The sequence below is a fragment of the Mustela putorius genome, unplaced genomic scaffold, assembly GCF_011764305.1.
Source record: "Mustela putorius furo isolate JIRA1106 unplaced genomic scaffold, ASM1176430v1.1 tig00000831_pilon_pilon_pilon, whole genome shotgun sequence".
In the NCBI taxonomy this organism is placed as follows: Eukaryota; Metazoa; Chordata; class Mammalia; order Carnivora; family Mustelidae; genus Mustela; species Mustela putorius.
In genome coordinates this window covers 6,421,112-6,447,713 of record NW_025421490.1, presented here as the reverse complement: position 1 = coordinate 6,447,713, position 26,602 = coordinate 6,421,112, and the positions used below count along the sequence as shown (strand labels likewise).

Genomic DNA, 26,602 nt, shown 5'->3' with positions numbered 1-26,602 from the left:
GTTTTCAGACCTGCTCTGTAAAAGCCCTTTCCCTGTACTTTAATGTCATCTCAATCAGTTTTCGTCATTTGTCAACTATTATCAGTTGCTTCAAAGTCCAAACTAATTTAATTCCTTGCAGGGCCACCTGGTTGGCTCAGTCACTAGGTCGTGGGACTCTTCATCTCAGGGCTGTGACTTCAAGCCCCCTGTTGGGGGTGGAGCCTCCTGAAAAAAAATAATAATTCCACTCAATTCAAAACTTCAGTCCACTGCCTGTGTTGCGTGTGTGGTGTCTTCCGGCCCAGTGGGGCTCCACTCTGTGACCACAACTCACAGTTCGCTCTCCTCCCCCTCCTAGAGCCTGGTAGCTCTGTGCTGTCCCACCAGGAGAAGAAGTGAGGCGAAAAGGACAGAAAGTCCTTCTGTATGTCATCTTGAGGTTGCTGCCAAGGCCATGTGTGGCAGGTAAGCGGACATTTGCGGTCTTTGGGGAGAACTTTGGGGTCTGGAGAGGCCCTGGGGAGGTGCCGTTCCCGACATGTCAGGTGCATCAGGGGGACCTTCTTCCACTGTCCCCCGTGGCTCTGCCCGCCCCCCAACAATACACCATCAGCATAAGGACATCTGTTGCGGCTGTTCAAGGATTTTCTTGAACATGTTTGTGGTTCTTGATTTTACTTCAAACGATCATTTACTTAATAAAAACTCAGATGTGAAATGGGGGCAGTAGTACATGGCCATCTGAGCCACAGCCAATCCCCATGTTTCTGGGTCAGTATCACATATGCCTCGAAGCTGATGGGCAAACATCCAGAATCCACTGTTCCGGCCTCATGAGTCTGGACGGGAGACACCCTTGGGGCTGAGCCTACAGGGTTTCTCCAGCGGTTTCCTGCGTGCTTTCATGTCCGCATGGCACAGAAACATTAGTCAAGTCAACCCTGTACCGTAATGCTGTCAAATACACACATTTGCATTCTGCTCACACTGCCCGTGTCCTAGCTGGAAATCCGGGATGGCACGTGGTAGCAAGCGGTCCTCGTCCTCAGACTTGGGAGCTAAGTTCTGAGCTCACTTGTAGCAAAATGAAATCCGTATTTTAAAATGGTTTCTACTTTCTATTGCTTGTGAGGGTGGCTTGGCCAGCTCTGGGAGGAGAGCTAAGTCACACCGCCCTGACGTTGGAGGGTTTTCCCCTGGCCAGTGTTAAGCTCGAGCAATGTCATCACCATCAGAGCTCACAATCAGAAGCCAGGATGCTGACTGTCACGGAAAACCGTATTTCTGGGATGTGAGGAGTGAGTCATCCTGGTCACTTAGGAAAAGGTTCTTTTTACCAGAAAAGAAACAGTGACACTAAACAAAACCACGAGCTACTTTTAAGTGCCAAGGGGACGTTAGTAGATTTGGGATAAAGATGGGTGTTTTATCCCATCGCAAGGACAAGAGCTCACCTGCCTGCTTGGCGAGGAAGGGTTTGAGATAAGTCACTTGTGGCGGTCTTCCTACGTCTCCGCTCCTTTCATACATGCTGAAAGAGACTGAACACCCTCTTTAATTAGACATGGTAAACAAGATTGACCAGGAGGCAAGTAAAGACACAGATTGTGGATAAGGGCTTTAGAATTTGGTTTAAATCATTACACTCTCTTCATTTTTCAGACATTAGGTCAAAACTCATCATCCACGCTCAGAGCTCACTAGGTAGCCTGCTTCCTAACGAATGCAAAAATATTCAAATGTTGAGCTTTAAAAAACTTTCCCGTGAAATTATAAATGCGAATCGACAGCTTTCAGAAACTCTCTCTTGTAGATTTCCGATGTACCTTTGTCACTTGCTACCACGAGGGGGGAAAAAAACAACTTCTTACTCTCACCATCTTAGAAAGGAAGATGGAGGTATGTTATCATAAAGAAGGCTGGGGCTGTTAAAAAATAATGTTTTCTGGAAGATGTGTCTAAACATTTGCTGTTATACATGTGTAGGGAGCTTTGTTCTTGAGTAACAGGGCCCACTTTTACATAAAAATACCTCTGTGGTGGATCCCCCACAATTTCTCAATGAGCGTTTCCTGTGAATGTTCCTGAAAATGCTGGTAGAATCAATTGACTAGGTCTGGAGACAGAGCAAAGCTGAAGCCAGACTTGCTCTCCAGGAAACATGGGGAAGAACTGGATCTTGGCATCCCCACAAACTACATGACAACTGATCCTTTTGCTGGGCTTCAGAAATCTTCCCCAGACCCCCATTTTCACTTTTCTTTATGACCTTTCTACTTTCACTCCCCTTATCTTTGATGAAGTTCTAGAACCTAGGTGAGGCTCAGTGGGCTGAGGTCTGGAGCCAATGACCAAGAAAGAATTCTTGAGACCTCTTTGGTGCAAAATGGTGGTTTATTAAAGCACGGGGACAGGACCCGTGGGCAGGAAGAGCTGCTGCCCCGGGTTGTGAGGGGTGGCAGGTTCTGTACCCTGCGGTTGGGGGAAGGTGAGAGGAAGGGAGGTGTCAGTGGAGTTTTCATATGCTAAAGAGGACCTACAAGGTGCCTGGAGGAGGCTTTGCCCTTGTGGCTTGATCAATGTTGTCTTTAGGTCAGGCATTAACATCAAGATAGTTGGGAGATTCTTGGTGCGGTGTTATCATCCTGTGATCATTTACCTTCCCTTCTACCTCAGCCTCCTCCAGTTTCATTTATGGTGGGGAGGGAGACATTAGGGTTTGAGGAACTGAGAGTTATTTGCCTCTGGAAATTTGTGCTATTGATAAGGTAACCTCCCTGTTTAGATCTCTAGGACATCTGTAGAGCAAGGGAGATTCCTGTTCTGCAGGATTGTGATCTCCGCAAGTTAACTATTTATCATTTTATGGCAGTCAGGGGTGCCTGAGGAATGCTACACATATTACCGAGGGGGAGCGGATGGAGAGGGGGTGCAAAGTGCCTGCTTTGGCTCTGTCCTCAGCCAGCCTCCTCCTCCCTCATCATCTTCAGCTTCAGATTCTGCTTGTGATCACAATGGTCCATCCACCAAATAAGACTTCATAAGGCCGACACGATGAAAACTCAGAAGCATGTTTATGGGTATCGTAGCAAAGTCTAATTAAGAAATTTATGAATTATCTGTTCCGTGCACATCTACATTAAAAGGAAATTTGGTTCATTCCAGCTAAATTTAAATTCTGGATGAATGATGCTGGCAAATCAGAGAGTGGATCAAAAAAGCTGGATTGAGGTTTATTTGCAATGGAAGAAATCATAAAACATATAGGCGTGATCCAAATTAAAATGTAAACGACTCGGGACTGTTTCAATGACTCTACCTTGTCTACCTTCATCTTAAACTCTGAAATCTATGGAATGAAGTTACTGCCTGAGAGGATCACAGATGACCTCAACACAGTGTTTAATGTGTGATATTGGCTTTAATTTTGTCATACCCATTAATTGGTTATGCCACCAACGTTTCCCCATTACACTGCTCAAATGACCTTTGTCCTCTGAAATAGCATCCCTTTCTATTTTCAGAGTCCAATTGTTAATGCGTGTTAATACCTTCTTTAGACACAAGAAAATAACCCCTGAAATGGGACGTTGGGTTGGAGGAAACTATTTTACATCTTCAGGTGCTGCTCTCTTGGTCACTAAGACAACACCGAGAAGAAGTCATAGAATTTTGCCTCCCCCGAGAATTTTCCGTGGGGGTGCAAGATGCTCTATTGATTAGTTTCTGGGGTAAAATAAAGCTGCTGTCTTTGAAATACCATCAACAATATCCTCTCGTCTAATCCTTTCTTTCTTTACTAATGCATTAGGCTTTTATTCTGCGCCTACAAAGCCCTAGCACACATTTTAGGTGTTAGGAATTTATTTCATTTTATCGCTACATCAGCATAGCTGAAATCTCAGAGACAGTGGCCAACAGAGAGGAAGACCAGAAGATTCATCTCATATTTGATGCATTTTATGAGGCTTCAGGAGCACAGCAGGAAAGCAGAGCCTTTGGTGACTGACTGCATGGATAATGAGGGGGGCAGCAAGGTTAAAAAGACAGCCGCACAGCTCTAATGAATCCAGCAAACTACATCTCACTAACACATGTGTGTGTGCGCGCGCGCGCGCGCGTGTGTGTGTGTGTGTGTGTGTGTGTGTTTAATGTATGAATTCGGAGCTACCTTGAATCACTACCAGGCTCCTTCTAATTACTAACAATGGCAAATCTGCCCCGCCAGCTGCAGCTGGACGCCCCGGGCATCTTCATAGCAAAACCAACAAATGACTGGAATATTAGGATTTAAACTCAAAACCAAAGCACAGTTGGAGATTTTTTTTTTTTTTTTTTTTAAACCAGGCTGCTTGAAAGTCTTGTGTCGAGGGTTTGCGAGATCATACAAGACGCGAAAGGACAACGCAAGGTCAAATCCACATCCCGGATACAAAGAATAAACTGGTTTTCTAATCCGTGGGCCGTAGCTCCCAATCCGGAGGACGACATAGGATGGATAGGAGGGGCCTGTGCACCAAGACCACACTAGTGACCTCGAGTGCCCTGCTGTGGATAATGGCTATGAAGGGTGGAGGGAGCAGGGGCAGCCACATAGAGAGCAACCCAGCGGAGACATGCTACGGGAAATATTTTTACGATATAATTCTTGGGGGCATCTATTTATTTCAACAACAAAACAGCCCTCCAAGTAATGTATGAGGCACCCTGTCATTCAGCAGATGGGAGGTGGGGTTGATTTATTTTTTAAAACTGATAAATATGCGGTATCCATCCTGAACCCACACCATCAGGAGAAAAAAAAAAAAAAAAGGCTAAATATGCAGCTTCTGTAAAGGATTATCTTTGGCTCTCCGTGAGGACACAGGGGGCAAGCTAGGTCTCTGGAGGGAAGGTTGGGGAGCCACTCTGTCCGCCATTTTTAACCTGTTCAGTATCATTTTTATTCGGCTTCGGGGGAATCGCTTTACCCAGCTCACGGGCTGAGCGCAATCAGGGGGCCCCCTGCATGGTGTCATATTTGTTTCTGGGAGCTGGGATTAGGGATACTTTCTGCTTGCGGTGGGGGAGGGGACATGAGAAAATAGGGTCAGTCTCGTGTTTGGGTTTCTTGGTTCCGCAAAGAGCGCTGGGAATATAAGATGTCATTTTCATCATTCTCCCTCTCGTTTTAAGCCACAGTACCAGAAGTATGATGCGCTGAGCTACATCTGCATGGCATTCAAACATTTATATTAACTTGATTAAAATATAGTCAGGCTGTCCATTTCTCATGACAGTCCTAAGAAATATGAGATTGTGGGTACTCGTTCTCTCATTAATTGAGGTGATCCAAGGAGCCTCTCTCTGCTCAACAAGGGACCTTAATGTGCATTTTTTCTCCACGGCTGTGGCACTCAGACCGGGTGGCAAAGGCTGCTAGTGAAGGAGTAGCCGTTAGGAATGCTTATCAAGTGGAAATAGCAAAATTATTGGTTTCCTTTATAATGTGAAAGAGGCTTTTAACTTCTCCTAAGTGCATCTCTCTGCACATTCTGCACCATCATCCATCCCAGGCTTAGATTTTCCATCTAAAAGACTGGCATTTCTAGTTAGGTCTCATAAAAATCCAGGATACCACAAGACCTTTCCTTGGATGCCTGGATAACATGGGATCCTGGAAACAGATTGGATTTATGTCGATTATAACACCAAACCCTGCTCTTGTCATGAACCAACAATTCAGATCCTGGACCAGAAAAAAAAAAAAAAAAGCGGAGAAGGCTTTAAAGCCTAAAATGACTTCACACTAACTAGAAACTCCACCTACCAAAGCATTCCTACGAAGTCTGAATAAAAACTTGACTTTGATCGTCATAACAGAAAGTGCCTTTAGAATATTCCCCACCTGCACATGCTTCCCTGCATGTACGCACTCGGGTGTGATCTGCTCAGTTTGTATTCAGGGACTGGGGCGGGGAAGTGTTTGGGCAAATCTTTGCAAAGTGAGACTATAGGCAGACAACAAGAACATGCCTCTTGAAGGCTCCATGGGGGCTGTAATGGCATCCAACCTCTACCGTAACTCTCATCCCATCTGAAACGTCTCTCACCTGCGCACATGCTCTCCAGATAGGAGATGTGCTGCCAACTCCCGCCTACTTTTCGATTTGTGAATTTCAGCTAATTAGTAATGATGGGTGACTCTTTGTGAAGTACTCTGCTAGGTGTTGCTGGAGATCTGGGAAATTTCATGGCTCTTGTGGTTGAGTCTTTTCTATTTGGGGAACAGGAAAGAAAAAAAAAGTTAAAAAATGTTAAATAGCCTAACGATAAAATCTGGGTCTATACCACGGCATGAAAGATGCCCTGTGGATGTGTATGACACCTTGGCAAACAAGCCACAGCAAGTGACGGTTCTCCCTTCAAGTATTATAGGATTTGTGTGTCTCTCTCTGTTGTGAGGTGTGATATATTATAAATAGCATTATACATGTTATAAAGGTAATTATAAACAAAGTATTTGAGTTTGTGGGTTATTTGTATTTTCATAAATATATCGATTCAAGGTCATCTTTGTAAAGATGCTGCTCTATTCACTTATATTCCGATAAGATGGCTGGAGAGATGCAGGGGATAAGAGAGAGCCTGGGTGCACATGGAAACCTGGCCACCACCCTCACTGGGCGGTTCAGCATGGCGCAACTCCCCCTCCCTCCCAGACAACTCTCCAGACCTGCTCATCTTGCTTGTTTTCACCTGTGTCTCTTATAATCTTCTAACATACAATAGAACCTCCCTGTTTATTAAGTTTAGTTTTCATTGCCTCTCTCTTTGCCTGCTAGAATGGAAGCACCAAGAAGCCAGGTATTTGGTTTAACTTGGTTTGTATTGTTTACTGATGTATCTCAAAGCCCCCGAAAGACCGTCTGGCGCACAGGAAGCACTCAGTAAATGGGCGCCAGTGCAGCACTTGGGTGGTTCCCACAGTTGAGCATCCGACTCTTGGTTTCAGCTCAGGTAGGGATCTCAGGGTCCTGAGATCGAGCCCCCTGTCCAAGCCTAAGTCAAGCCTCTCCCAGAGTCCTGAGTCAGGCCCCTTGTTGGGCTCTGAGCTCACAGTCTGCTTCCCATTGTCTCTCACTCCCCCGCCCCCCGCCCAATGCTTGCCTGTACTCTCTGATAAATAAGTGAATAAATAAATAAATATATCATTTATATAAATGATATATTTATTTATTTATTAGCAATGCCCACAATAGCCAAACTGTGGAAGGAGCCCAGGTGTCGTTCAACTGATGAATGGATAAAGAAGATGTGGTCCATATAGACAATGGAATATTACTCAACCATGTAAAAGGATGGATACCCACCATTTGCATCAACGTGGATGGAACTAGACAGGATTATGCTGAGTGAAATATGCCAAGCAGAGGAAGACAAGTATCACAGGGTTCTACTCCTATGTGGAACATAAGGAATAACGTGGAGGACCACAGGGGAAGGGAGGGAAACTGAATGGGAAGAAATCAGAGAGGGAGACAGACCATGAGAGACTCTGGACTCCGGGAACCAAACGGAGGGTTACAGAAGGGAGGGGGTGGGGGGATGGGGTAGCCAGGTGATGGGCATTAAGCAGGGCACATGTGGTGAGCCATGGGTTTTATATGCAACTTATGCATCATTGAACACTACCTCAAAAACTAAAGATGTGCTATATGTTGGCTAATTGAACATAATTAAGTAAATAAACTTTTTTTAAATGGGTCCTCTTTTCTTATTGTTGCTACTCCACACATATAGGGATGCATATTGGCATGAAAGTCTCTGAGATCTTTTTCTGTGCATTCAAAAGCCTGAGAACCACTAGCAGAGGCAATAATGGTATGAATTCACAGGAGCTCAGAAACATTTTGTTCTGTTAAAACAGCTTAATGTGAAGTGAGCCACAGACTTACTCAAAGCCTTATGATAGGCAAAGTTTAGTTTTTACATCATTGAGAATATTTGCTCTTTCTTCTGCCATTTCTCTATCACATGCTGATATTACAGCATTCTGAAATTTCCATTGTATCTACTCATCGTCTACTTGTCTGTTTCTCCTCTAGAATATAAGCTTCATGAGGGTCAAGAGCTTGTCTGCCACCACTGCCCACAACAGGCTCCACTCACTGGTAGCCAGAAGGCTCTTCATTCCAGCTCCCACATCGCACAAACCCCGGGAGAGCAACGTTAATGTGAGGTTTCTAATAATTTTGCAGATTTTTAATTTTTGAAAGAAAAAACAGTGGTTCGTACCATGTAATGGGGACTCATGTCCTTTTGTTTTTGTTTTAAAAAGATATTCAAGGTCCTGTCCGCAAAGCATTCGCTGACTATCGTCGGTGTGTACGCCCAACGGTGAAGAGTGAGCCCGAAGACGATAGGAAAGAAACGCTGTCAAAGACGTGCAGGCTGAGAAGCAGACACTGCTGAGGAGTGGCCCTCCAGGGCACCGCCGCCTGCAAGGGAGAAGTCACGAGTGATGCATCCTGAGCCTGGGAAGAATCGCAAGTGAGAGAGGAAAGCGGGTCTTGTTGACCAGTGAAGAGGGGTGAGCAGTGAGAAAGGAGCGGAGCTGAACATATTTTTTAATGAAGTGTTAAGTAGATCACCAAGACTAGTGGATAATGACTGCAATGAGAAGTCAGCCCAGGTGTGAACAACAACAACAAAAAAGCACAATTAAGTGACACTTAAATCACAGGAGGACGTGAGACCTGACAGGGTTTCTGGAAAGAATGGTCCATCCCCTGGAACACTCCGGTGCCTTCTAGTAATCGAGGTGGGCAGCTCATTAGAATTACATGTGAACAGATAGGTACCCTGGAGGAAAAGGCAAGGGAGCTGAGAAAATAGAGCCATAGAATTCCTATTCCTCACGTCAATAATAATAATAATAATAATGATAATAACAAATAAAATAAAATAAATGAGAAAAAAAAATCAGGACTAGGAGGTATTTGAGGAGGTATACTTAAAAAAATCCCCATTGGAAGACAGAGTGGCTCCTGGGGAAATAGAGGAGCCCTAAAACCAGCCACGGGAGCCATGAGTCCCGCCAGAGAAGAGGGCTATTTAAAACTGGATATGTGGGTATGAAAGAACTCGGCTCACGGTGGGGGAATTTGATGAGGAGATGAGGAAATGGCGAGGAGGAGATTTCAGTTGCTGCCTGTGCATGGGCGGGCTAAATATAACCTTGTCACGTCCGTCTCCCCCAGGGAGCTGCTTGGCATCTGGCAGAGGCCTCCAGTGTTTTCCTAAATGAAAGTGTTAAGGTGGGCTCCGGCGATCTCCAGCAGGAGGGTTAGTTCTCCGGGCTGCGTCGCAGGGACGGGAATTCACACATATGTCAGGGCTGTCTTGTGCTCGGTCTTGAGCCTGACATTCTAACATGTATGAGCTCGTTTGCTTCTCGCAACAAACCTGTCACGGGGAAGTCATTCTCACAACTTTGAGCTGAGGAAAACTGGAAATCACACGGCTCTTCAGTCGCGAAGCCAGGAATTAAATCGGAGTTTGGGAATCTCCAAAGCCAGCTGCCACCAAGCTGCCTCTTTCCTGAAAGGAAGTTGCTAATGAAGTATCAGGCGACTCCAGGGAAAATGTAACTTAAGGAGGCAGATAGTGTGTTGACTCTCTGATTCAGATGGCGACCTTGACTGATCTGACTGACCTTCCTTGGGCTCCAGTCCTGCTGAAGTTGGTTATTTTATGAGACCAACCTGTCTATATATTATAACAAAATAATCTTATTTAATAAGTGGGGCCCACACCCTTTAAAAAAAAAAAAAATCCTTACAGTGTTTTACTAGGCAAGACAGAATTCCACCAGTTTCCCTCTGAGGGCTGGGCTGAGAGTGGGGGTGATTTAGTCATTCGTCCGTTTCTCTATTAACAACCCGGTATGGGGAGCTTAATATGAACCAGGCACTTTGGTGGCCTCTTAGAATAAGCAAAATGGTCACACTTCCTGTCTCCACAAAACGTATAACCTAGTGATTGATGCAAACCCATAAAGGAATTTTACTGTTTTACTGAGCACAGGGGAGTGGGATAGATGTTGTTAAGGGGAAACCAGGGTCTTATGCAACACTGGAGCAAAACCGAACTCTGATGTAGTAATTTAGGGAAAGCTTCATCAGAGGAGGAGGAAATGCAGCTGTTCATTTTCTGGGCAGAAAAAAGAGCTTGTCTCCAAGTGGTAAAATACGAAAGGGACAAGGGGGCTCACCGAATGGCCCACAGTCCTCAGGCACTGACCACACACCAGGGCAGGAAGCAGGTGAAGCTTGTTTCTCACTGGTCCCAATGCCAGAGACTCAAACATTCCATGCCTGGGCGTGCCCTTCATCGACAGAGGCCACAAGCTGCCCCCGGCCATCTGGAGCCCTTGGCTGCAATCTTTTTTTCTGTGTGTTCTCTGACACTCTCAGGATCCTTTCGGTAAAGGTGAAGTTTACGTATGAAATCAGACTGCAAAGAGAAAATCGTCTGCTGTCAGAATGACTCTAGAAAACCACTTAGGAGGTCTCTATTTTAAAGAGCTCAAAGTCTAATACAGTCAATTTTTCCACCAGGAGTGGGAAACATAAGTGTTTCTATACAAGCCCGAGAGTTGGCTTCTGAGATTGGGACCATATTGTGTAGTGAACAGATCCTGTGCCTTTAAATACATTCCTTTCTGAAAATTGTCTACACCCACTGAGGCATCTATATCATTAAGGCTGAAGGAATGGCAGATCCGAGTTCTCTGTGGTATACTCACCCATTAGTGCTCTAACTTTTAGGCTGAAGGGCTAAAACATGGCTCCTGTCTGATAAAGGCAGCCACCAGAATGTTCTCTTGCCTACCTGGGCACCCAGGCATTATGAAAATGATGGACGTAAAATCACCCCAGCCTGCACACGTCGTGAGTGTGTAAGTCAGTTTACCCTGCCTCCCTGATGGGGTCAGAGTGTGTCCAGCCTCACGCGTGACGTTTTCTCCAGCACCGCGATTATAAGGAGCATCGGACAGCAGACGTCCCAGCATTTAGAAAATCGCTACTGTGTGCTTCTGTGATAGCCTGTTTTGGGAATGGGGATAAAATATTAACGAAACGTATTTCTTTCTCCTCCAGCTCAGTGGAAAGGCAACAACTGTGCAGGAAATTAGAATAGAGTCCATGTGAGCATGGATGCTGGAGAAACACAGGGGCTGGCTCTCTGGCCAGGCCCAGAAGGGGGAGGCGGTGTTTCCCGAATGCAAGGAGCAGCACGTGCGCATCGTGTGTGCAGCCAAAGCTTCTCTTTGACAAGCCTGTCGACAACAAAGTGAATAGGAGACGCCCTACGGGCCCTACATATCGACTCCAGGAAACATAAAACGGAGGTACAAGCCACAAAGACGAATCTGCACCTTTGATGAGAATTTGCAGAACAGCTCGGGAGCTGAAAGACAGACACAAAATTTACAAGCACCAGTGGGATAGTCCCTTGCCACGGTGACATCATTGGCGACGTTTGTTTGAAACATCAAATGCTTGGAGAGCCTTACCGAAGCCAGTAGGCTAAATGCGTCTGCAGATCACTGACAACAGATGAGCGGGCACTTGCATGGAACGCCTACCCAAGACCTTCCGAACACTCTTGATCGCGGTTGGGTACCTACAACGCCGCGTCAGGAAAAAGCCCAGCGGAGCACTCTGTTCAGCCAGGTAACTCGTTAATGATCGGTAATTCTGTTACTGAGCCACGCATTTTCTAGAAAAAGACAAAACCAACAACAACAAAAAAATACACCACTGGAATTACTGGGAATTACAGACAGCCAAACATGTTTTACAGACTAGCATCTTTTTCAGAACACACACAAAGAACCCATCTCTCGACCACCAGACTATACACATGGGGTCTGCCACCTCAGAGAAGAGGGCTGAGAATACAGATTTTCTGCATTTCCCTTTCTTGATTGCACTGCAATTGTGTGTGCTACTTCTGTGTATCGCTGTTCAGAGGCTCTGTTAGATGGATGGCATTTTCACAGCCATACTGATGTCGCTGGGAAGGCAAATGTATGCGAGGCTTCCTAATAGACACCAACTTTCTTCCATCCCCAACATTAGATACAAAAAAAGGGAGAAAGAGATAATATAAAGAGAAGGACTCAAATGGTAGTAATTTCATTTTCTATCTTCCAGGTTATTGAATCATTTCAGAAGATGTGTGTCCATAAAAACCTTATCAAAACCATGTGCTAGCCTGTGGCAAATCTATCAATCCATATTTGAACTTCCCATAGTCACACACTTCTTGAAAAACCGGGAATGTGCAATGGTCCTCATCATTTTACCAAGCCCTTTAATGACAAAACAATCGTCAGGGGCCCCAGATGCTTTGTTTGTCTTTTTTACACACCCACTAGCACTGTTTAATACATTCTTGGCCGTGTACATTTCTAAATGTTCACTTCAAAATAGTAGTGGAAAATAAGTACTCCCATTTCGTTCAACGGGACGTTTTAGTCAACAGGAACCCATGAACGATCATGAAACAAAACATCTGTGACCTATGACAAAGACCTGCCTTTGAATCTTAGCTCATCTACTTGGGAAATTTACTTATTTGGGAGAATTACTTAGCACCTCTGAACCTCCGATCCCCAGCCTTTAAACTGAAAATAGTAGGTACTTAATCGGGCAGTTGGATTAATAAAGACACTATGTACAGAACATATTAATTAGCTGCTCTCCCAGTTACTTGTTATCAATACTAAAAAAGCAATTTTATCAACTTCCGATTTCATGGTTAGTGCTTTTGTTTTTTTGAATGTGTAATTCAGGGGACAAAGTTTAGGCTGGGACCAGTAAAACCTGTATTGGAATCCTCAGGGTCCCATGAAGCACAAGAAAAGCCACTTTAACCTCGCTGAACCATGCTGTTTCCAGTGGAAAATTTGAATATCAAGGTCTCCCTTCTGAGACTATTACAAAGATTGAATGAGGTCATTCTTCTCGGCACATGGTAGAGATTCATCAAATAGTAACTTCCAGTATTCATAGGACTACAATAGCAGCCGCTGAAAAACAAGGAATCATCTTGACATCCGCCTCAGAGGAAGATAACATCACCTTACACAGGGCTGGAAAACAGGGCTGTCTGATTTGCCAACCATGCTGGTTGCTGATGGCCTGGTGTATTCTATGAAAAGGACTCCAGTATTTACTAAGCCTCCGCATTCATGCAGTGTGACAAACACAAGACCTGGAAAGCAGCATGCCACTATCATTAAGGATATTTAAATATCCCCCCAGTATATGCAAAAAGCCACTGAAGATAACCCAAAGTATTCTACGGATAGGACATATTTTAAGAACTGGAAATATAAAGCAAGTGCCTTTTATCAGGAGGGTAGTAATGAGATCCAGTAAAGCAATCACAACAATAAAAGAAAGGACCAAGCCTCTCACCCTGCTTCTTCTCTAAATCTGTTGTTTGGTACAGCATGTCGAGTATTAGAAACTCAGTAATTGTCCCAGGGTAGCACCACTCAAACATTTTAAGTTGACTTCTTTCCATTGGTTCTGAACAGTGTGGAGGGCACACTCCTTGAGATAATGGAGGTTTATCAAGGGGGTGGGGGAGGGATTCTAAAACAACCTTGTGTGTTACCAGTGATTGCTTTTAAGGCAGGATGTGAGGGGGCATTCATCCTAAGGGCCCATTCTTCAGAAACCAAAGGAACAGACCTGAGATTTGTTTAAAGTAATCAACGTGTTTTATTTCCTGGAACTGAAATAGTTCAGCTCTCAACTTCCAAAGCTACAGTCAACAATTTTTCATCAGAGCCCAAGGGAGAAGGGTAGGGAGAAGGAGACAACAGAAGAAGGGCACATGGACAGTTCGGGAAGAGGCTGGGGAGGGAGGGGGCACCCACTTCCTTCTCTCTTCTCAGGAAGTTACATTTCAGGTCTGGTGACAATGCTGAGGGGGTCAGGGTGCGGGACGTCATGGGTGGGAACTGGCACTGCCAAGGAACACCAAAGTTTTAACTATAAAAAGAAAGTCCTCAAACCGCAAACAGAAAGGGAACCTTCTAGTCCATCTTTGAAATGGAGTTTGCAGTGGCAGAGCTGGTCGGCTGACAGAAGGCATGGCCAGGGTAGTTCTTCATTGGAGGAAAAAAAAAAAAAAATCTTTTCGTTAAAAATATTTTTCCAACTGCACGCCTTTTCCTTTATGCCTGAGTGACATATACGACTGTAGGGTGGCCTGGAGGCGGTGGGGAGAGGGAAAGGGGTGGCCACGCGTCTCCCCAGAACATCCCACGAAACCGCAGAGATGGAAACGCATCCAAAGAGCCGGGCCAAGCGAACCCTTCCCATCTCACGGGCAACTGGGAAGTTCCCACATTGATAAAAAAAAAAAAAAAACAACCACCGACAAATCCCAGAAGGCCCAAACGGGACTCAGAAAGGAGGGAGGCCCTGGCCCAGGAGGGGTCCCACTTTCGGTGAATCGGAGCAGCCGGGCTCACTGGCATGGGAGGGGCGGGGAGAGCTCCGGAAGGCGGTCGCCCACCGCCCCCACCGCCGCAGTCGCGGGCGGGCCCCTTCCGGGCCCCTGGAAGCCTCCCCAAGCCCTGCTCGGTAGGTGCCCTCCACCCCTTCCCTCCTACCCCCGATTCCCACGCAGAGGTCCGGAGTGCCCGGGGGGTTGGGAGAGGGGGTGTCTGGAGGTGGGAACGGCCGGGCCAGGCCTCAACTGAAGCCTCGGGGAAGCAGCTCCAGGCGGGCTCAGCTCGTCCCGGGCAGTAGAGGCCTGACTCCGATCTCGGGGGTGCGGGTGGCCTGCCGCTCCGGGTCAACCCCCAGGGCGGTGGGCGGATGGGGGGCAGGGGTGGGGGTGGCGGCGGCGTCCCAGTTTGCAGGCCGTGACCCGCTTCCCCAGGAACAGCCCGGCCGCGGCGGGCACGGGGTGGGGGCTCTTCTCGAAACTGGTGACTACAGGCTGTCGCGCTCTCCGCCCCCCGGGGTCGGCGCCTCGACGGCCGCGGCCTCTCCCCGCGGCTCGAGGACCTCCGGGGCCGGCTGGGCCGCGGCGCCCCGGGTTTCCGGCTCCACGGCGGGCGGCGCGGCCCCTTCCCCGGCGGCGGCCGCCTCCTCCTCCTCCTCCTCCTCCTCCTCCTCCTCCTCCTCCTCCCGCTGCTCCTGCTCCTGCTGCGGCTCCGGCGGCGGCGGCGGCGGCGGCGCCCCCGCTTCGGGCTCGGCCTCCCGGGGGCGTTTGGGGGAGCCGTCGGGCAGCTCGCCCGCGGCCCGCTTGGGCGCCGCCCGCTCGGCCTGCTCGTCGGCCGGCCCGTCGCCGCCCGGCTTCCCCGGCTGCGCGCTGCGGCCGGCCGTGTCGCCCGCGCTGGCCTCCGGCGGCGGCCCGGGCCGCTCCGCGCCGCGCTCGTCCGGCGCCCGCTGGTAGTCGGCGGCGCGCACGGTGGGGTTGTGCTCGATCTCCCACAGCCCCTCGCTGAAGCCGCGGCGCTTGTTGGGCTTGCCGAACTTCTCCTTGGACTCCTCGTACGGGAACAGGTGCTTGGGGCCCAGGAAGGCCGTCTCGTGGGTCCCGAAGAAGAAGACCTGGTAGCGGTTGGGCTCGGCCATGTGCTCGACGCGGGCCGGCCAGTGGGCGTAGCCCTTCAGCTTGGCGAACACCAGGTCGCCGCTCTGGTACTTGCGCCGACAGTAGCACGACATGGCGGGGCTGGACCCGGCCTCGGCGGAGGCCCTGGCGACGCCCGGAACGCGGGCGGGTGGCGGCCGCTGGGCTGGGCCGGGCGCGCGGCCTCCGCCCCCCGCGCGCCCCGCGCGCCCCGCGCGCCCCGCGACGGGCGCAACGCTCGGCGCCCCGAGAGGGTTCTAGCGCGGAGGCCCCACGGCGGACGCCGCGGATTCTAGAATGATAGAGCCCGCGGCTTGGTGATCCGGGGACCCTCGGCCTCCGGGCCGTCGAGAGGGGCCCCGAGAGGGTAAGATGGGGCCGGGCGGTGGGGAAACGCGGGGACCCCATGAGCACAGAGGTGGGGGACACTAGGAACCGGCCAGAGCAAACTCGAGGTGTCCGTGCGGGCCCCGACCTGCTCGCAGCGGCAAACCCTGCTCTCGCCCTGGGAGCCGTTGATGGCCTGGCTGGGTCAGGGCTTTCACCATTCTCCTGGTTTCTTTGAGGGCTGCCGCTGGAGCCTCCTCCGGGTCTCTAGCAGAGTCGGGGGGTCTGACAAAGGGACGGGGTCATGGATAGTGTTGGGATGTCCCGAGTGCACGTCTTCTGAACGGGCAGTAGTTTTGGGAAAATGTTGACAGCCGCACCATGACCCAGGGCGAAGCAGGCATATCAGAATTTCCTGCTTTGCATGGGGAGGTTTGCACCGCGTGCTGGATGTGGACTTGATCCTTTCGGTGACTGTTAGGTACTGTAAACAGACTTCATAGTTCTAACACAGAGTATATCAAACGCTCTCAAAATATTCCTACAATAGGGGAACGTGGGCTGGTTGTGATTAACAACTAGGTAGAGGTCTGCTCAGGTCAAACAAGCTGTTGGTAACTAGGGCTTCCTGGGGGCTAGACTAAAAAATAGCATGATCTCAGCTGAGAGACTATTTTAGGAAGAGACGTTTCTCCAGATAGAAGACTATTCTAAATGGATACTTCTGGGAGTTTCCGTGTAACTGCTTTTGTTATAAGGCTTTCTACATCTTTTTTTTTTTTTTTTTTTTTTGAGTTTTGCGAGCTAGTGGTGAGCTTGCACTTTGAAATCCAGCCAGATTTCTCAAAATAGTACTCTTGGTTGTTGTGACAAAGACCTTTCAATATCAATCATCTGTTTAACTACACAGATGTTCCTTCCTAGTGTACCCAGCAGTGACCAGGGGAGAATGAGAACCATTAACCCGTCTCATTACGCTCAGATTGGTTTCTGGTTTGATGGGTTGGATCAGACGTACTTGCCTTTGGATAGCAGAGACCTGCTTTGGGCAAGAGTTACCTTCTCCCAACAAGGCAAAACAGATAGGATGCACTCTGGTCATTCTAAACAAGTTCTTTGAGCTTTTCCGTCAAGCCATTTTTAGCACATTCAGCTACGAAGATGAATCTACGAAGATGAATCTGATACATTTCCTTGTTTCAACTTCATACAGAAAGCGCCAGAGAGCTAGGAGTGTTAAATAGCTGCAGAAGAGAAAGAAAACATCGTGGATGGCGGTGGAGCCCATGGTAGGCAGGAATGTGAGTTTCTGTAAGCGGAGGTCTTGCCACACACACTCGCGCCCTTTGTTCTCCCCCCTTGGCTATGCTAAAGCCCAGGCCATCGCCTGGTTGTGGTCTCACGGCAGATACACAGGTAGACGTGTGGGTATTACTTGGACTGGGTATCTGAAGGGTAGAGCAAAGAACCAAAAATCTACCAAACACTGAAACAAAAAGGAAACAGAGGCAAAAAAGAAAATCTAGTAGAGAAGCACCCGGATCTGCAAGGAGTAAGAGAAATTCTATCGGGCACAGACCAGTGTGTCCCACCTTCACCTCTCCTGGTGTGGTCCTGTAAGGCGGGCACAAAAGATGCTTCTGTTTGAGGACATTAACATATAATTTCAGAGGTAAGTCCCCCTGGAGACTTCATTAAATAGAAACCCAAGCTATCCCAAGCTAGTCTTCAAATGCTAAATCCTGTGTTCTTTGCATAAACACAAAGGAATTCCAGGAGAACTCGGTGGGTCGGTGGTTATTAGGATTGGGAAGGGTAGTAGGAGACACAATAGAAAGAATTCTTGCGTCCCTTACTTGTTGACTGGCCTTGTAAGGCTGGCAGTAGATATCTTGATTCTGAGCCTCTGCTATGTGATCTTAAGGTGTTTAAAGAAATACTTTGAATTTCTCTCAGGATTGTTAAAAATATTAATGAGATGAGGGGTATGAAAGTCCAGACGATGGGTGTGACGGTCGTTGCTCACAAAGTGTGGAGAGTTTCATCTTTGATAGGAATTAGGCTATTCTTACTATTATTATGCTATTATTATTATTAGACTAAGTGAGAGTAAAGAGCTATGGAAAGGGGTAGATTCACGAGTAAGAGCCCTAAAGAATGAGAGAGTCTGCGCCAGCTCAAGTTCATGTGACACAAGCAGTTTCATACCCAGCACAATTTCTGCACGAGTCCACATAAGAGATTTTGCTGGGTGGGAATACTATTTTTAGAAGCAGTATTCCTCGCCGGAACTGATTCCCTGCGGTAGCTGACCCCAGAGACAGGAGGATGGGAAGGAAGGTTGAGGAAATGGGAAATGCATTTAAAGAGTTAATAGGCACCGCTTTCACAGGTGCCTCGTTCCTTTGACACCCACGTTCTCAGCAATGCAATTAAGTGGCTCAAGCTTGGCTTATCTTACCCTTGAAACCAACTTGTTCTTAAAAATTACTGTCTCTCTTGCTCCAAGGGGAGACCAGAGGGAAGTGGCGTTCAGGATAACCTGCTTAAGTGTGGGTTGGGCTGTTGTACAGAATACTCCTAAGCAACTACAATTATCAATTTTTAGGAACTGGAGCTCCACGAGCTCAGCTGTATCTAATAGATCAAGACCTTTTTTAAAAACCAGTGTGCCAAGAACACCTGCGTGTCAAAAGGCCCTAATTTCAGCAGAAGCATACCCCTCAGAACCCTTAGAATCCAAAACGTGTAACCCTTCTTGGTTTCCTTCTCTGAAAAACTCATGATAGCGTTTAAAAGGCTGCTTGGCAACAATTATGAGACGCAGGCGATAAAACAATATAATTATACAAGAGAGACAATAGATACCTAATTGATGTTTTCTTGTTTAATTAGTTTAAAATTCAATTAGTCTGATGTAAACTATGATATAAAATAAATGCAACTGCTCTTTCTTTGCTCTTGTCTTCGTTAAAAATATTAGCCTCCTCTGGGTCTATACGACAGAAGTGTTTATACACGGTTGGGATGTGGGGTCATGGCTTTTCTTTTTAAAATGTTCTAGCAGGCACAATTATACAGAAAAAAATGCCCTCTGTGACCGTGGGTAGAAAATCCCCCCGCTGTCCTTTCTGAAAGCCACAGGAGATGATGCCCATTTTTCTATATTTTGTCACCTTTGCATTTTATCAATGTCCATTTAGCCTAACCCCTAAAGCCTCAGAGACTTCTGAAATCCAAGGGATCCGTTGGGGGTAGGAGAAGCTGTATCAGTGGGGAAGTCCCGGAGCTAAAGGATAATGTATGGAAAGTTTCCAAGGAGCTGTATCATTATCAACTTGAATAATGAGTCAACCCTGTACCTAAGCTTGATGATGGCATTTTAGGAGGGGAGACAGAAGGTACAGGCTGCCCCAGTGGTGTATGTGTGCGAGCAACTTGGGCCTCCTTGACCAGTCACAAATGTTACAGGGCACATAGATCACGACTGTTTGCAAAACTGCTGTTTTTGTGACCCTGGAAAGAAGAATGTCGCTCGAAAATTAATACAAGTGGGTGGTTACAGATAATTAATATTTTATTATCCTGATGTGTTGGGAGTTTAGAGGTTTTACACATTACTCTTTGGGGAAAAAATTAAGGAAACATTTCAATAATATGGATATTTTTCTAATTTGAATCTTGCATGATATTTATTCAAACTATTACATGACAATGTATGGTTTTTTTTTTTTAATCTATGTAATGAGCAAAGTGTAAGCAAATAACTTATCATTGCTGGTGAGTATTCAATACTTGAGGATTAGATGAATAAAATGGTCTATTTACATAATAATTACGTAATTAGATGGCCATATTCTGTGTCTTTAAGGTTTTTAAGGTATAATTTAATGACTTTGAAAATGCTTAAAATATGAAGTTGAGGGAAAAGAAAGAAAATATATAAGGCAGGCGATTTATCAGCCTATGTGAAACCTAGTTCTTAAATCTAAAATGTGTGTAAACTTAGGGCCCATTTGAGAGAAAGGCTGTTTCAAATGAACAAAAAGTGTGTGTCAAATAGGTTGCCTGGCATCTATTAAATGTTCAATTACTAATAGTCATTACTATTAAAATGAGCACTAGAGGCACCTGGGTGGCTCAGCTGTTAAGCGTCTGCCTTTGGCTCAGGTCATGATTCTGGGGTCCTGGGATAGAGCCCCTCACTGGGCTCTCTCCTTGGTGGGAAGCCTGCTTCTCCCTCTCCCTCTGACCCTGCTGTGTTCCCTCTTTTGCTATGTCTCTCTCTGTCAAATAGATTAAAAAAAAAAAAAAAATAGGGAGTACTACTCTTTTGTTAAAGTCTGAATCTTTTTATTTTTGCATTACATGATACCTTTGGGAGGGATTACTGTTGTTTCTCCTGCCCACAAATTTTTTTCTGGCTCTAAATTTAGCTTGACACTTTGCCAGTGCTCTTTTAATTTTAATATAGTTACATATATTTTTCTTGGTTTTTGGAGGGGACATGTTCTTCATGCCATAAAAACACATTTTTGAAAGATCCAAGGTCATCAAGGTCACGTCTATCAGCACCTATGGGTCTGGGCTTTGCGATTTCAATCCTGCCCTTGTCGTTACATGAACATGTCATGCAGATGGTTAAAATATCTAACGCTTTCAGGAAAACCTTGCTGAAGTTTTTGATGTTACAAACTGTCTTCACCTCAGTGACCTCCGACTCTACCTTAGTCTCGCGGCTTTCAAAATAATTACCAAAATACAGATTTGGGGGAATAAGTAATTTATACTGTTTTCTTTTAAGGAAATTATCAATAATGTGTGTGACAAGAAAAAGGGAATATTTCAACCCAGATGTCTAATTTTGAATTAATGGAAATGGTACCTGAAGATAGAAAATAATTTTGATTGCATTTTTGATAATTTTTTAAAGTCGGCTCCACGCCCTGCACAGGGCCTGATGGTGGGGCTTGAGTTCGCGACCCTGAAATCCAGACCTGAGCTGAAATCGAGAGTCGCTCACTCAACCAACTGAACCACCCAGATGCCCTGAGTTTTTCATATCTCATTATTATAAAATGCCTTATATTTTTCATTTAGTTTTAGATTAGAGATACCTCTGCTGAGTTGGTATTTATCTTTCTCATCAAAGGATTATTGGAGCTGAATGGCTTTGTCTTTTTAAACACTGTGAAAGAAATATTTTGCCTTCAGAACGATTGAGGTTTTTCTAAACGAGGGAACATGTGTATTATTTGTTGAAATCTGTCAGTCCTCTAGGGAGTTTAGAGATTTCATAGAAATTCACGAGCTTATAAGCGTGGGCTAGAGTGCAAGTAAAAGAAAATCGGGGCCTAGAAGTTCAACATAACTTTCCTGAACCAGCATTTGAGATCAGCAAAATCTTCAACAAACATTGCTTCTTCTCTTTAACAGCGTTTGTTCATTGTCTAGATGGAGTTAGTGAGGAAAACACACTTTCAGGTGCCTCAGAAAAAGGTTCCCGATGAAACAAACGATGTTACCCCTTTTCTCTTTGGCAACTCTTCATAGTAGACATGCAAAATGGGATACATGCAAAATTGAAATACATACGTAAGACACTTAGGGTACACAGTCTTACCACCTTTGCTCTTCAAAATCGGACATAACGAAAGCCCATACTCTATTCTCGATTGTCAAAATACAGCCATAATGAGAATAGGTTGATAAGTAAAATTACAAGAGAACCGTGAGTGTTTCCTGAGCACGTCGCTGCCTAACACTGACAGATGATGGACACTTTGTTTCCCAGTTCATTGTTAAAGCTCTTTACTGCACTGCCTTTCTCCTTTTTCTTTGAGTTTTCTGTTTTCTGCCTGCCCACTTATTCGTCATGTGCACAGTCATTCAAAAAATACAACCGATAGACCTCCAGAAAAGTTGGTTGACAGAAAAAGAAAAGGATGAAGCAAATACTAAGAAAACAGAAATGTCACGGACAAGTGCTTAGAAGGATCACAAAAGCGCAGTGGGGAAACTAGCCGACCTTAGCAGAGTTAACGGTCCCCGAGGGTTTTTCAGTAACAATTTGAGTTCTGTTTACAAGAATCCTTACATTAAAAATAGGGAGTCAGGGGGTCTGGCTGGCTCATTCGGAAGAGTGTGTGACTCCTGATCTCTGGTCATGAGTTGGAGACCCATGTGGGTGTAGAGATTACTTAAATAAGTGAAATTAAAAAAAAAAAAAAAGTGTATCTATCTGCCTTGGATGACAGCGTTTGGAGAGGGAGAAATGAAGATATAGATTTAATCTTAAGAGTGAGTGTCAGTTCTTACAATAATAAAGAGAAAAATAAGTATGCTGGTAAGCTAGGATAGGCAGATATGTGTAAAGGTAAAATGATGTTAGCTACACATCAAGTAATGTTAGTGTAGACATGGTATCTCTCCAACATAAAGTATTACAGATAGAACACTTATTTCTCTTTAAAATGGCCATCCAGCGGCTGGGTGGCTCAGTTGGTTAAGCTACTGTCTTAGCCTCAGGTCATGATCCCGGAGTCCCACATCAGGCTCTTAGCTCCATGGGGAGTCTGCTACTCCCTCTGACCTTCTCCCCTCTCGTGTGCTCTCTCTCTCAAATAAAATCTTAAAAAAAATTTGTAAAATGCCCATCCTTGGGGCACCTGCATGGCTCAGTTCAGTGACTCTTAACTTCAGCTCAACTCATGATCTCAGGGTGGTGAGATCAAGCCCCACCATCGGGGCCTGTGCAGGACATGGAGCCTGCTCAAGATCCTCTCTCCCTCCTCCCCTGTACCTCCCCACCTCCCTCTCTCAAAAATTAAATAAGTAACTGCCAACTTTTCTTTTTTCTCTCAGAATATTTATAACTATAAATTGCAACCACATAAGAGCACTTTGAATATTTTCTTTTCATTATTTTTTAAAAAATATTTTCTTTACTTATTTGTCAGAACACAAGTAAGGTGAGCATCAGAGGCAGAGGGAGAAGCAGACTCCCCAGCAAGCAGGGAGACCCACACGGGCTCAATCCCAGAACCCTGAGATCATGACCTGCACTGAAGGCAGACGCTTAACCAACCATACAGGCACCCCTTTTCTTAAAAATTTCAAAGGATGTATATTCTGAGACTTTTACCAGCTGCCATCTTCTTTCATGATGGCTGACCACACTTTTTTCTCTTGTAGTAATAGCAAAGTCAGTAAAATTTTCATTGAGCAATCAATAAATGTTTAAATCAATCAAAATGTTTAAATTAGTAAATTGAACCATTTGATATTAATTAATAATACTTTCACCAATTATAACTTGGAAGAGTTAATTGAGTTTTATCTTTTGCTAATCTTAGCTGCCTTACACATTTCAAATATACCTGAGGAAAAAAAGAATGATAACATGTAGGTTTTCTATATCATGAAAGACTACTTTGGGTTCATTCAGGTTTCCGTTTTTTTCTTCTGTTTGCTTTGCGGGACCCCTATGACTTGACAGGGAGTTTTTAAGCTGCTTAGGATACCAGCTCAGGGCTCGCAATGTCTGAGCACTTACTGTATGCCCAGGAGAGGCCCAGTGATGTGGGGAAGATAGCATGAGTATGGACTGTTTTAACTAATGGTCATACAAGGTGGTCTCTGCTATATCCATTCTATGATACATTTTGAGATATTATCTGTGATCTGTGTGATCTGTTTTGTAATTGATACAATATTTTTATATATCCATTATCAACATGCATAAGCCAGCTTATGAACTGTTTATTCAGTGTTTCCATATTCTTGCTAATATTGTTTCATCTACTTGTGATTAAAAATACATTAAGATTTTCCATGGTATTTCAAGATTTATCAATTCCTTTAAATTAGGTTTGTTTGTACATTTTGAGACACTGTTCTTAACTACATGCATATTCCTTATTTTTATATTGTTTGGCTTCTATTAGAACCTTCATTTTATCACAATGATACTGCCCTAATGAAGACTTTTGGTTGAAATTCCACTTTGGTATTAGCATGCTGCTGCAGCTTTTTTTTTTTTCTTTTAGATTTTATTTATTTATTTAAGAGAGAGCATGAGCAGCAGGAGGGGCAGAGGGAGAAGCAGACTCCCCGCTGAGCAGTGAGCATGATGTGGGACTCGATCCCAGGATCCTGAGATCATGACCTGAGCTGAAGACAGACGCTTAACCGACTGAGCCACCCAGGCGCCCCTGAAGTAGCTTTTTTTTTTTAAGATTTTATTTATTTATTTGACAGAGAGAGATCACAAGTAGGCAGAGAGGCAGGCAGAGAGAGAGAGAGGGAAACAGGCTCCCCGCTGAGCAGAGAACCCAATGCGGGACTCGATCCCAGGACCTGAGCTGAAGGCAGCGGCTTAATCCACTGAGCCACCCAGGCGCCCTGAAGTACCTTTTTTTTTGATTACCAGGTGAGTGGTATAGTTTTTTAATTTTAACTTTTGTATGCCCTTTCATTTAATGATACCCTGGAAACCAATCTCTGCATAGATTGCGTTCGATCTAAAATTTTATTAAGTGAATTTAATCTTTTTACATTTTGTGATAAATTCTGTATCTATCAACTCAGTTTGTGTATTTGATTTACCGTGCCTCCCTTGTTGTTTTTTTTCTTTATCTCCCTGTTTTTCTACTTTCCTATAGACTAATAGGTGTACTATCTAATCACCAGTCTCCCTTTCCTCAGTTCCCTTCCCTGGCCTGGTAACTCTCTTCCTTCAGAAATTGCTACTGAATGTACGTAACTCTGCAAATTTTCCAACCAAATCTGAAGACTCTATCATGTTGAATAGACTCAACACTCGCCTTTGTAATTGTCTGACATTTTACATCTTTACATTTTCATTTTATTTATTTATTTATTTATTTTTAAATTTTCTTTATCCATTTGAGAGAAAGAGAGTGAGAGAGAAAGCATGAGAAGGGAGAAGGAGAAGCAGACTCCCCTTGGAGCTGGGAGCCCATAGCCAGACTAGAGTCTGGGAGTCTGGGATTATGACCCGAGCTGAAGGCAGTTGCTTAACCAACTGAGCCACCCAGGCACCCCATAATATATATATATATTTTGTTTACTATTAGTTTACTACATTTAATCACATATTTTATCATTTCTGCACCCTTCCTTTACTTTCTATAAATGAAATACATCACCTGGTAATGGTTTTAGTTAGGGTGTCCAGTAGTATATAAATTATCCTAGATGTATATAACTCAAAATACATTTATGATAGTCTCACTATTAAATAGTACATTAGCTGGCATATGATTTATAATGAAAGTTTTGTTCCTTCCAGAATGTGAAGAAGGCATTACTTTGTTGTCTTCGAGCATCTGCTGTTGCTGCTAAGAAGTCGGCCCCAGCACAAAAGGCTTTTCTTTCAAGGTATTGTGTCCTCTTTCCCAACTATTAAGTCTTCATTCTTAATATACTGCAATTTCATAAAGACATGTGTGGACTTATTTTTACTTGTTTGATTGATACTTTAAGATTTTTACTCAGAACTTGTGTCTGTCCTCCATTCTAGAAAATTCCTATGTTTTTAAATTTAGTCTCTCAGACATTTCCTCAAAACGCTTCTGTAACACTTCAATAAGTATATTAAATTATCTTGATCTGTAGTCAGGTCTCTCCTACATGTTTTAAATCTGTATCTGCTGTGCTACATTCTGTAGTATTCCTCAAAACTATAGTCCCATGTATTTATTTCTTGTGTTTAATATAAAGGTTATCCCAATTAGTATCGTTTTGGTAATGATAGTTTTTACTTTACAAATTTCTAATTTTTTATATCTACCATTCGCTATTTTATTTATATCTATTTTGTTTTCATACCTTCTCATTCTTTTCATGGAGTTACTCATTTCTCTAGTCCTTCAGAGATTCTAAACATACCTATTTAAAACCACTATTGATATTTTTTCTCTTATTTTCATGGAAAATGAAAATTTGGGTGCTGGCTCAAGGTTGCCTGGTGGCAGAGTTGTCTGCTTCTTTGTGGCTCTAGAGGAGGCAATGTTATAAATGTTGTTTCCCCCCCAAATTAGTAAATCCGGGCTTTTTTTAGTTGCCCTTTCAGTGGCAGGAAGCTTCACACTGGCCCAGCAGTGAGACCAGTTCTAGCGCTCTCTGCAGTTGACAGACTTATTTCCTTTACCCCACAGAAGAATCCAGACCTGTGGTCACTGACCTCTGCTTATTTCCAGTCTCCAGTCCCAACTGAGCCACAGTGTTAGCTCCTCTAACATTCCGTGACTCATTCCATTTTTAGCCTATGGATACATTTAGTACTTTGAAGTTATTTAATTGTATCTTTTATATCTTATCTGCTATTTGCCATATGTTGGATCAAAAAGGGAAAGTCTCAAAGCATGAATTTATAGCGTCTTAATTAGGTATCAGGAAGTTATAAAATGTCATGTATACCCTTCCGTTAGCAATTTGCAAGTTAATTGAGGAGAAAAAATTCTCTGCATGAAATATTTAGAGAATACAAAACAGATCCTAATAAAAACAAAAGAACTTGTACCCATTTATACAAAAAATAATCAGGGAAGACTCTGGATGTGGCAGGAGTTGAGATTTTTCTAAAGGAATGAGCAAGACTCGAGTGAACAAGAAATCT

At 44.8% G+C, this 26,602-nt stretch overlaps 1 protein-coding gene and 1 long non-coding RNA gene across 2 annotated transcripts in view; one reads left to right on the top strand and one right to left on the bottom strand.

The window, feature by feature from the left end:
- Positions 1 to 15,173: 15,173 nt before the first annotated feature.
- HDGFL1 (HDGF like 1) lies at positions 15,174 to 15,819 on the bottom strand (the record flags this gene model as incomplete). Its single annotated transcript, XM_045085095.1, has 1 exon — positions 15,174 to 15,819. A coding segment is annotated over exon 1 (555 nt), but the record flags the coding sequence as incomplete, so codon positions are not given.
- A 189-nt stretch (positions 15,820 to 16,008) lies between these two features.
- The window catches only part of LOC101690966, a 113,849-nt gene continuing 103,255 nt past the window's right edge, over positions 16,009 to 26,602 (top strand). Inside the window, exons 1-2 of the long non-coding RNA XR_001180927.2 lie at positions 16,009 to 17,261; positions 25,274 to 25,362. This is a non-coding gene — a long non-coding RNA (uncharacterized LOC101690966). The remainder of the gene's footprint in view (positions 17,262 to 25,273; positions 25,363 to 26,602) is intronic.